At 40.6% G+C, this 10,160-nt stretch overlaps 1 protein-coding gene across 1 annotated transcript; it reads left to right on the forward strand.

The window, feature by feature from the left end:
• The first annotated feature begins 2,148 nt into the window (after window positions 1-2,148).
• On the forward strand, window positions 2,149-7,139 carry LOC149816638 (putative glucan 1,3-beta-glucosidase A). Its single transcript, XM_089986938.1, has 8 exons — window positions 2,149-2,349; window positions 2,458-2,577; window positions 3,057-3,257; window positions 3,494-3,652; window positions 3,865-4,034; window positions 4,131-4,286; window positions 4,757-5,109; window positions 6,825-7,139. The coding sequence occupies exons 1-8, from the start codon at window positions 2,149-2,151 to the stop codon at window positions 7,004-7,006; spliced, it is 1,542 nt and encodes a 513-aa protein (XP_089843064.1). The 3' UTR covers window positions 7,007-7,139.
• The last annotated feature ends 3,021 nt before the right edge of the window (window positions 7,140-10,160 follow it).

Below are 10,160 nucleotides of genomic sequence, written 5' to 3' on the forward strand. Positions count from 1 at the left end.
CATGTTCAACTTTGACTACAAGGTAAGCCTCTATCAAGTGCTTTGTTGGTATGTCTTAAATTCTTATTAATTGTAATTGTTTTAATTGTTATTGTTGAATTTTGTTGCATTGTTATTGTTTGAATCTTGTTGAATGTGATGCTTGAATTGTTATTGTTCGTAATGCATTGTTATTGTTTTATATGAAAATTTTGTACAACAACAACAACTACGCCTTCATCCCCCAAAAAAATGGGGTTGGCGATATATATGAACCAAAAAAGAAAATTATTTCGGGTCTTCCACATGAATCCTTCTCCTCCAATCATTTCTATCCAATGCCATGTCCTCGGTGAGGTTCAAAGCATTCATATCCTTTCTTATATGCAAATTTTGTAAAAAAATAATTTTTTTAAAACTAATACAAAAAATTATTTTTGCAAGTTTAAGGCCTATAACAACGACATTGTTGTTCTGTTGTTATAGGTCTTAAACTTGTCATAACCTATAACGGTGACTATGAGGTCACCTTTATAACATATAAAGGTGACTTCATGCTTCCGTTATAGGCTATAACTAAATTTAATTCTCGTCGTTATCTCTTATAATGGCGACAATTAAGTCATCATTATAACATATAAAAACAACTTTATGCTTTCCATTATAGGTTATAACGAAATTTAATTTTCATCATTATCTCTTATAACAACGTCTATGAAGTTGTCGTTAAAGTCTAGTCACTGTTATAGGCTATCACCGTTATCGGCTAAGTCGCTATTATTGGGATGTAACCTTTAACGATGACATATAATTGTCATCATTATTTATCAATAGAGGCCAAAACTAGACTGCCATTTTTTTTCACCACTATAGGTCTATAACGATGACAAAGAGACCATTAGCGGCGCCTTTCATCACTGCTATTGACCTTCATTCTTCCGGTGCCGTTGTAGGAGTTCAAATGAGCCTTTTACAAGCCGAATATGAGTTGAGCAATGAGTTTTTCCCAACCATGCGCGTGAGAGATTTGCTCAGTGAGTATGAGCGGCTCGTGATTGGTATTAGGTTGAGAAGATATCACGAGTTAGAAATCCACGGTGCACATTTTTTTTTCTTGATAGACAACCTGGGGTTAGGCGTACTCTATCAGTACATCATACCATTGGGATTTGAACTTACACCATCCCGTGACGTGGCCAATAGGCTTAGTGTTGAAGGCAATCTTTTTGTTGTTAAAAACAAAAAAATTGGTTAAAAACTTTATAATGAATGCCACATCAATTGATTTAATAACTATGAGAGAAGAAGTACACATATTGGTCAACATTAATTTAGGCTCCCCATCACATCTGTGGACACTTAATTTGGAGTTTGGCCAGCGCAGCCATCATCAACCGAGCGGGTCAAATTGTTTGGCCTGCACCCTCAAACAAAAAAAACCTTCAGCGGCTTATTGTAACGCCGTCTTCAAAGTCAACGTCAACGACTACAACGTCAGCAATGACTTCACCCAGTCAATCCCATTAGCTACGGATGAGAAAGCCACACCTGTCCGCTTCTGGATGCCGCCATCATGACAAATATCAATATCGCTGCAAATTACTTGAACTTTTTAAACGGTAATTTCCTTCGATATATTCAAAATATTGTGATCTAAATTTGATATTTATATTTTTAACAGTTATGTATTGTGAAATAATTGTGTGGCTTTTATTTTTAAATATTATTTATTTATATTTTCTTATAAAATTTATTTTTTATATAATTTTAATCTAATTTTTATTGCCAAGATTTTTGCCTAAAAGAATGCGAGATTTTCAAACAAATTTCAATTTTTCTCAAGGTTTTGACCACCGATATTTTGCCGTTTTAAACTTTTGTCACTATGCTTGGAAGCTGATCCCATTGATTGCTGGATCAATGTGGTGCTAGCTCATCTTATCTTACAGTAAAACGTTCATCCGGCCCTTGATCACCTCTTGTCCAACCTTTCTTTGGCCGACCGAAGGCTTGACTTTATTTGTGGCCAGAAATGGTTGCAGGGCAGATAAGTTGAATATTGCTGGTTATGAATCCCTATTGAATAAAACTATAAATACTATTGCAGATCGGCCTCATACTTGCATTGACGGAAACAACTTAGAGTTAGGTTAGGAAGGGGGGAAAGATATGAGGGACTATAATAGTTGCTCATGGTGTCTGAAAAGCCTGATAATTCTCCTATGTCATCTCTCATGTCATGTGAGGGTTCTGCACTCGAGAGAAACGCCCAGTTTTAGGTTCAAGGCCGTTAATCTTGGAGGGTGGCTGGTCACTGAAGGCTGGATCAAGCCATCGCTCTTCGATGGAATACTCAACAAAGATTTATTGGTAAAAACATTCCTTCTCTTCTTCTTCTCCTCCTTGGAACGTTTCAGCCGTAGTAATCATTATTAATGTTGTGTGTAAGATGGTTAACGTGTGTGGTTTGATCGTCAGGATGGCACCCAAGTCCAGTTGAAGTCGACTGCATGGGGGAAGTATGTGTGTGCAGAGAGTGGCGGTGGATCCATCATTGTTGCCAACAGAAGCAACCCTTCAGGGTGGGAAACTTTCAAGGTAAAACCCGTCACTCACATTTCTCTCTCTCTCTCTCTCTGAGAGAGAGAGAGAGAGAGAGAGAGAGAGAGAGAGAGAGAGAGAGAGAGAGTATTGGCAGATGATCTCGATTGTACCATACCCTCTAGTAGAAACACCCCGTTCCATCTCATTTCTTGATTTTCTTTTGTTGATCAAGCTCTACAAATATTATATACATGATATATATGATTTATTTAGTCACAACATGTTTTATATTGCCCGATGGCATCGCATGAGCAGTGGATCTGCTCTCTCAAAGAACTTGATAGGAGATATTTCTTTAATATGCACGTAGGTAATGTTATTTGTTGGTTATGATCAGTCAAAAGAATGACTAAGACTACGTTGGCATAGTGCAATACAATACATAACAGAAGGATCCAGATGCTTTAATTTTGCATGATAATTTCAATTTATGGTATTGGTTTGATGAGCGTGTAGTAATACAATGGGTGCAGTTGTGGAGGGTGACAGAGGACAAGTTTCAATTTCGAGTCTTCAATGGACGATTTGTTGGGCTCAATATTGGACAAGGATCAAGCAGCCCACTCGCAGCAGAGGCCCTTTCACCTGGGGTGTCCGAAACGTTTCAAATTATCAGAAAATCTGATGAGCCAAATAGAGTTCATATCAGAGCCCCCAGTGGAATGTTTCTGCAGGTAAATGTTTCCCACAGCTTGTTCCTCCATCAAGTGAATGTCACAAATCTCTTTCCTAGGAAAATCGCTTTTTTTTCTTGATAAAATATCGTGTAGAAATATCACCATATATTAAAGTATAGAAGATAATATAAAAGCATAAACGAAAATATAACATAAAAAATAACATTTAAAAGTGTCTTTCCCTTGTTTATATCATGATAAAGATATTCATTGTCAGTTCTAATTGATGGCAGGCGAAAACGGAGGATATGGTGACCGCAGATCTCGATGGCGAGCCAGGCTGGGAAGACAACAACAGAGCAGTGTTTGTGATGAACGTCTTTGGGACGCTTCACGGGGAGTTCCAAGTAACAAATGGTTATGGACCTGAAAAAGCCCCCCAAGTCATGCATGTAAGTAATACCAAAATTATATGATTTTTTGGTCAAAACAACCTCCTCATATGAGTTCTAACTAAGGGTTCCTTGCCCACGAGGGTAGCAAACATTATATGTATATAACGGGTCTCTCCAATCAAACAATTATACAAGTGAAATGAGAATGCTTTTTTGTGTTAGGTAGCCTTGATCAATATGTTTCTTTTGGTTTTGTTTGCTTTCCGCAGGATCATTGGAACACTTTCATAGTTGAAGAGGATTTCAAGTTTGTCGCAAATAATGGTTTGAACTCGGTGAGGATTCCAGTCGGGTGGTGGACAGCCAGTGACCCTACACCTCCCGCCCCTTTTGTTCAGGGGTCCCTACAGATTTTGGACAATGCCTTCTCCTGGGCACAGTAAGCCAACAACTATCTAAGACACTATACTTTAAAATGGTTTTGTATTCTGGTGAAGAGCAATTAACATTGTCATAAGAAATGGTGTTGATGCAGGAAATATGGTCTTAAAGTCATAATTGATCTCCATGCCCCACAATATTCACAAAATGGTTGGGAACACAGTGCAACAAGAGATGGCACCATAGAATTCGGAGCAACACGAGAAAGCATCACCAAAACCGTTGCTGTTATAGACTTCTTCTCATCGAGGTAAGGTCTTAGCTCATCATTACTTGGATATGTTTATGGGCTGATTCCACTTGTAAATCATCCAGACATTCAGATCGTATACTTTAAAAAACCTTCCATCCAAGTGAAGAGCAGAGCGTACGATGAGAGAGAAATAGAAAGAAAAGGTTCAAGTAGGAGAAGACAAGATAGGTAGAAGACAAATTAGGGAAGAAGAAGAAGAAACTTTGCTTGTAGATTGAATCAACTCAATATTTGTTTACTAGAAATATTGCTTTTTAGATTGAATCAATGTTAAAGAAAAAATTAGATTTTCTCATCACCAAGTTTTCATGCGATATGAACTCTCTGCAAAAATCTGTAAGCTCAAATTAGGCAGAGCCTGTTCATATACCGTCTTAAGCATAGACATGACTATTTACTTGCACAAAATTCTGTATACGTACGTATCCTGCAGAAAATGAGGAAAGAGCATTATTGTGGCGATGCAGGTATGGGAACTCACCCAGTCTGGCTGCAGTGGAGCTGGTCAATGAGCCCCGCGCCTCTGGGATCTCCCTTGAAGCCCTCATTGAATATTACAAGGCAGGTTATGCTGCGGTCAGGAGTCACTCTCCCACAGCCTATGTCATCATGTCCAACTGGGTGGACTCTTCAGCACCAACTGAGCTCATGTCCCTCGCCAGCGGCCTCCCCACAACAGCCATTGATGTCCACTACTACAACCTTTTCGCCAGCTTCTTTTATAACATGACGGTACAACAAAACATAGATTACATCTACAACAATAGAGCATCTGAATTGAACGCCATATCCTCAGCCAATGGTCCCCTCATTTTTGTGGGTATGCATTGCATTTCCTTTTTTCCTTTTTTTTTTTTTTTTTCACTGTTGCTTTGGTCACCCTTTGCATGCGTTATTTTTCTTGTTTTTTTACAAGGAGAAACCGCTCCAGGAGTAGAGACCTAGCTGCACTGGCTTAGTCTGCCATACTTACGGTCTCTTTCCATGTCAGCATAAAACTCTGAGGGCTTACCCCTCGACCCCAGGGAGTCACCAAGCTTGGACTTCCGCAGGGGTTGACACCCATGGGATTTGAACCATACTGCCCGTCAAACGGTCTATGCCCCATCCCACTGCACCAAACCCCTTGGGTCTTTGCATGCGTTATTGCTAGGTGGGATCCTCTAAAATGAGCTTAGTGCATCTTATAATTATCATGAATTCGACTCGACTCGACTCGACTCGACTCTACTCTACTCGAGTCCACTCGACTCCACTCAACTTGAAAATGATCCTACCCTATGACATGCGCTGTCGGAGGATCTAAGTTGATGCTAGCAGCTATCCAACTGATGTATCTAGATGGCTACGAGTAGTTCACATCCATCCATGTGAGAATGTGGACTTATCCTAGCATTTGATTTGACAGCTAGGATTGAATGTAGGATAAATCCTGATGATATGGTCCCTTCTCGGTTTGACTTGCCTCTGGACCGACATGAATAAACTGGTTGGAGCAATCACTTTCCAATGTGATTGCCCCCATCATAAGAGAGCACATGTTTGCTTCTTAAAAGTAGATTAATGCAGCTAGGGATGCCACCTCTCTCTCCACATAGGGCTCGTAAATGAGTTTAATGAACATGGCTTGGCTTGTTTACGAGTGAAATTATAAGTAGGATCCAGACTTGAGAAAAAGTCTTCTCCAACTTGGAGAGAATTAATCATTGTTTATGAGTGGAATCATAAGTAAGATCCAGAATTGAGGATAAGTCTTCTCCAACTTGAAGACAATGATGCAAAAGCATAAAAGCGTGAGGACTAGGTCCATAAGATATCAATTTGGATCCAGTTTATGGTTTTTATTTGGGTTTATTTATATTTGCATTTTCTTTAATGTAATAGATCCATCTCAAATCCAAAATATATGCAGGGTTCCTCGTGTTTTCCTATAAATATTCATTATAGGGATTTCTCAGTGAGAGTTGTTGGATTGAGTTATTGTTGTTTTCATGAATTTTATGCATTCCTTATTTGATTACTTTCCATTAATTTTGCTTTTGATAAAGTAGATTTGTAGGAGTAGCTGGTAGATTGGTAGTTTTGTCATAAATCCAGCAATAGGTTTATGTCAATAAGGCATGGGCCTAGCTGAGCCAAGCTCGAGCTGGGCTCATTTCTTAAATGAACCGGACTCAAGCCGACTTATGTTAACAAATTTCATGTGTTTTAAAAGGTGCAAATAGTGATTGAACCCTAAACGTCCAAGTGCCACCTACTCTAACCAGTTGTACCGCATTATTTTAAACAAGTATTACACTTAAAAAACACATATATCTTATCTACACGAGCTTACTTTAGAGGAGCCCAGCAAAACACCCTTGTTTGTGCTCGACTTGCTTAAGCTAAATGATCGGCTCATGGCTCGGCTCACCAGCTAAATGAACAAGTTCATGACGAGCCAAACCGAGCTACTCGGTTTATTTTGATTGCTTGTCATTTCATTAATTTCATGGTGAATTTGATTTCCTTTTTGTGGCATTTGCAAAACCAAAGGTGAATGGGTTACCGAGTGGCGAGTGAAGAACGCAACAATGGAGGAGTACCAGAGGTTTGCAAGGGCGCAGCTCGAAGTGTACGGGCGAGCCTCATTTGGATGGGCTTATTGGACACTCAAGAATGTGAACCAGCACTGGAGCCTTCGGTGGATGATAGAAAACAACTACATTACACTGTAGTTGACCTCCCATTTGCTTTTTGCCCTTGTTAAGTGCCTGGGTGGAATCCAGCAAAAGTGCTGAGATCTAATTAATATAGTAAATAAAATCCAATTATTGATACATTCTCATGTCAACTTCTTTGGAATTAAAATAATTTGTAAAGTAATTTACAAAAAACCCACCTAAGCTATGAACTATTTACCAAAAATTGTGGTTATTAGATTCAACTGCCTGCTTTATTTGAATGCACTTCAAAAAAAGACATTTTTGTTGTCTTTTTGATGCACAAATAACTCAACTTACTATACATTGCATATTTCATTATCAGCATATAATTCCAAAGTGCTTAACTTTATCAGGAGAGCAAAATCTGGAAGGACAAACCTCCTGACAGGTTTTCCCTTGTTAATTGATGATTATCTTTAAATTTTATTAATGTAACCGGTCTGCTAACCTTAGTTTGCCTATCTAAAATAAAATAACTCAACTGATACTCTTTCACTAAAACCAACAATGAGCGTATCTATTTGGTTTGACTAAACAGCTCCCGATCAAGCCAAAAAATTAACCCCCTTCCGGCAACCCAATATTACATGAGTTTGCTTGACTCGGTAGCATTTCCACCCCTGGCTTGTCTCCCCTCATCGTGATTGTAATGACCTAATCATTCCAATACATGCCAACTTACCATAAGGTGCTACTCTCCCAAGAGCCTTTCTTTTTATTAGCTGTGATGGGGCTATGGGATGACCTTCCCTTTTGTTCGCCACCAAGCTTAGCCTTCTCACAATCGTCGGTAGCCCAAAACTTGTAAGCTTGGGCCGACCTGCCCCAACTTGTCAACATTCTTTTTTAATGACCACGCGGAGATGTGGGTCGCCCCGTGGAAGGAGAGGGTGTTGCGTGTTCTCCCCGGAACATGCCTTGTAGCTACAGTGCATGTTCTGAGGTCCCGACTGAGCACCGCGTGGCGCTCAGTTGGGTGTATGGGCATTCCGTACACCACCGTAAGTAGTGCAAAAGGAAAGGTCAACATGAACGGTATTCAAACAAGTCTTACTAGTTATCAATTGTTAAATAACCCAACTGTATAGGGATCTTTATCTCCCACCCGTAGACAATTGTACCGGCCATCTATCTCCTCCTCTAGTATTGAGTTGTCTTAGTGCTATCGCTATCTAATCCCAACAAGTGACAGTCTTCCTAGTTATCAATCGTTAAATAACCCAGTTGTACAGGGGTCTTTATCCTCCACCCGTAGACAATTGTACTGGCCATCTATCTCCTCCTGAAGTACTGGGTGCCCCAACTGTCTTTTCATAGATAGCTGATAAGTTATGAATTGTTTTTTTTTTGCTTAATTACTCAACATTTTGTTCCTATTAAGCTTAGCAATACATGTCGACTGTTAGAAGCACCACCATACTATTGATGTTTGCGGGAGATCCAATTTTTGAAAAGCAGGTTGGTTCAGGATCTGAATCCAACTCTGGTCTCACAATGAAGCTCCATGTATGGTTTTGATATGACATCCTGTAGTTATGGATATGCTAAGAATGGATAAAATCAATTGCTTTCAAATAAAGAAAGGTAAAACAGGCCGACTTAGCTTGATTCTGACATAAACCTCAGCACATTTGTTTATCTGATTCCATGAAAATCCAATATTAGTTCCAACCCAGATTAAAGTATGCACTATATATATAATTTTGATCAACACTATACTTAGATCTAGTTCCAATCCGAATCGACATTCGAATGCATTTGCCTTCGTACTTGCACCATTGGCTAATCCACTCTCATTAGGACAAAAATTGGACCTTTTTTTTAGCGAAGGGTAAACTTGTTTTTATTAATAAAAATAAGCATGACTTAGGGTGATGAGGTATCGGTCCTAAGAGAGAGTTACAAAGATGTCTGGGTATGAGACGAAGATGGGATGAATTCAGTCGACGTCTGTTGGAAAAAAACTGGCTTTCCCACAAGTGTGAATTGATGGAGGCAATACAATGATGGTTGTGAAAGAAAGGTAAACCAACAGCGGAAACAAAAACATCACACAAATTTACGTGGTTCCCTCTCAAACTGAGGTACGTCCACGATGACCAACAGGTTAGCACCTTCCACTATTTTCAAACAGAGATTACAAAGTGGCCAAAAGGCATAAGCCTTACAAACACATACGGTGTAACAAAGAATAAACAAAGAGGATATACCTTACTAAAGAACAAAGAACGAATGTTCTAAAGATCCAGCCTCACGAAGCTGTCCTGAAAGAAGTGTAGCAACACTTCTTGCTTTGTTCTCTTCGCACCCTCACTACAAGAAACTTGTGGATTAGCGACGACCTAAATCTGACGTTAATCCGTCGCTAAACAGTTTAGCGGCAGATTAGCGACGGATAACTTTCATCGTGAATTTTTCGATGCTAATTAGTGCCAGAACTTATCCGCCGCTAATTCCATCGCTAATTTGCGATGGATTAGCGACGAATATGATCCATCACGAGTCCTTCGCTATTTTAAATTAGCGATGGATAATATTCGTTGCTAAATTAAAAAAAAAATAAAAAAAATTGCTCGTTGCCGCGTTCACCGGCAGGGAGCAATTTTTTTGTATAGAACCGACATCGGGTCGCTCTTTCGCAGCGAGCCAGTCACGATGGGAGAAAGGGTCGTAGTAGAGATGGGATCCGACGAGGGAGAGACGGGACAGGCGGTGGAGACTATCGAGGGGCACCGCCAGGAGGAGCGGTCAAGGCAGGCAACGTAGACAGGGTTGACGGGGGAGAACTTGCAGGAGGCGTCGGGCTGGACGACGACGTGGAGGATGGAGGTGCCGTTGGTGCCCGAGCAGTCTCCACCAAGAGGTGCCTGAGAATGGAGGATGGTGGTGCCATCGAGCTGGACGACGAGACGGAGACGGAGGGATCGCTGCAGAGCAACTGTAGAAGTTGCGTGTGGTGCCGTCGGGCTGGACGAAGAGACGGGGATGGAGGGATCACTGCAGAGCGACTGCAGAAGCTGTGCATGGTGCGAGAGGTGTCATCGGGCTGGATGACGAGACCGGGATGGAGGGATCGCTGTAGAGCAGCTGTAGAAGTTGCGCGTGGTGCGAGAGGTGCCTGAGAAGGTTGACCTCCGTGGTGCGAGAGGTCGCTGCGCATCGTCAG

Source organism: Nuphar pumila, chromosome 14, assembly GCF_984573655.1.
Source record: "Nuphar pumila chromosome 14, dmNupPumi1.hap1.1, whole genome shotgun sequence".
NCBI lineage: Eukaryota > Viridiplantae > Streptophyta > Magnoliopsida > Nymphaeales > Nymphaeaceae > Nuphar > Nuphar pumila.

Excerpts from the sequence above, each read along its gene's own strand:
- LOC149816638 (XM_089986938.1), top strand. The coding sequence starts at position 2,149 with ATGAGGGACTATAATAGTTGCTCATGGTGTCTGAAAAGCCTGATAATT. Across the intron at positions 4,035-4,130 it reads AATGCCTTCTCCTGGGCACA|GAAATATGGTCTTAAAGTCA; the intron begins GTAAGCCAACAA and ends GTGTTGATGCAG. Across the intron at positions 4,287-4,756 it reads ATAGACTTCTTCTCATCGAG|GTATGGGAACTCACCCAGTC; the intron begins GTAAGGTCTTAG and ends GTGGCGATGCAG.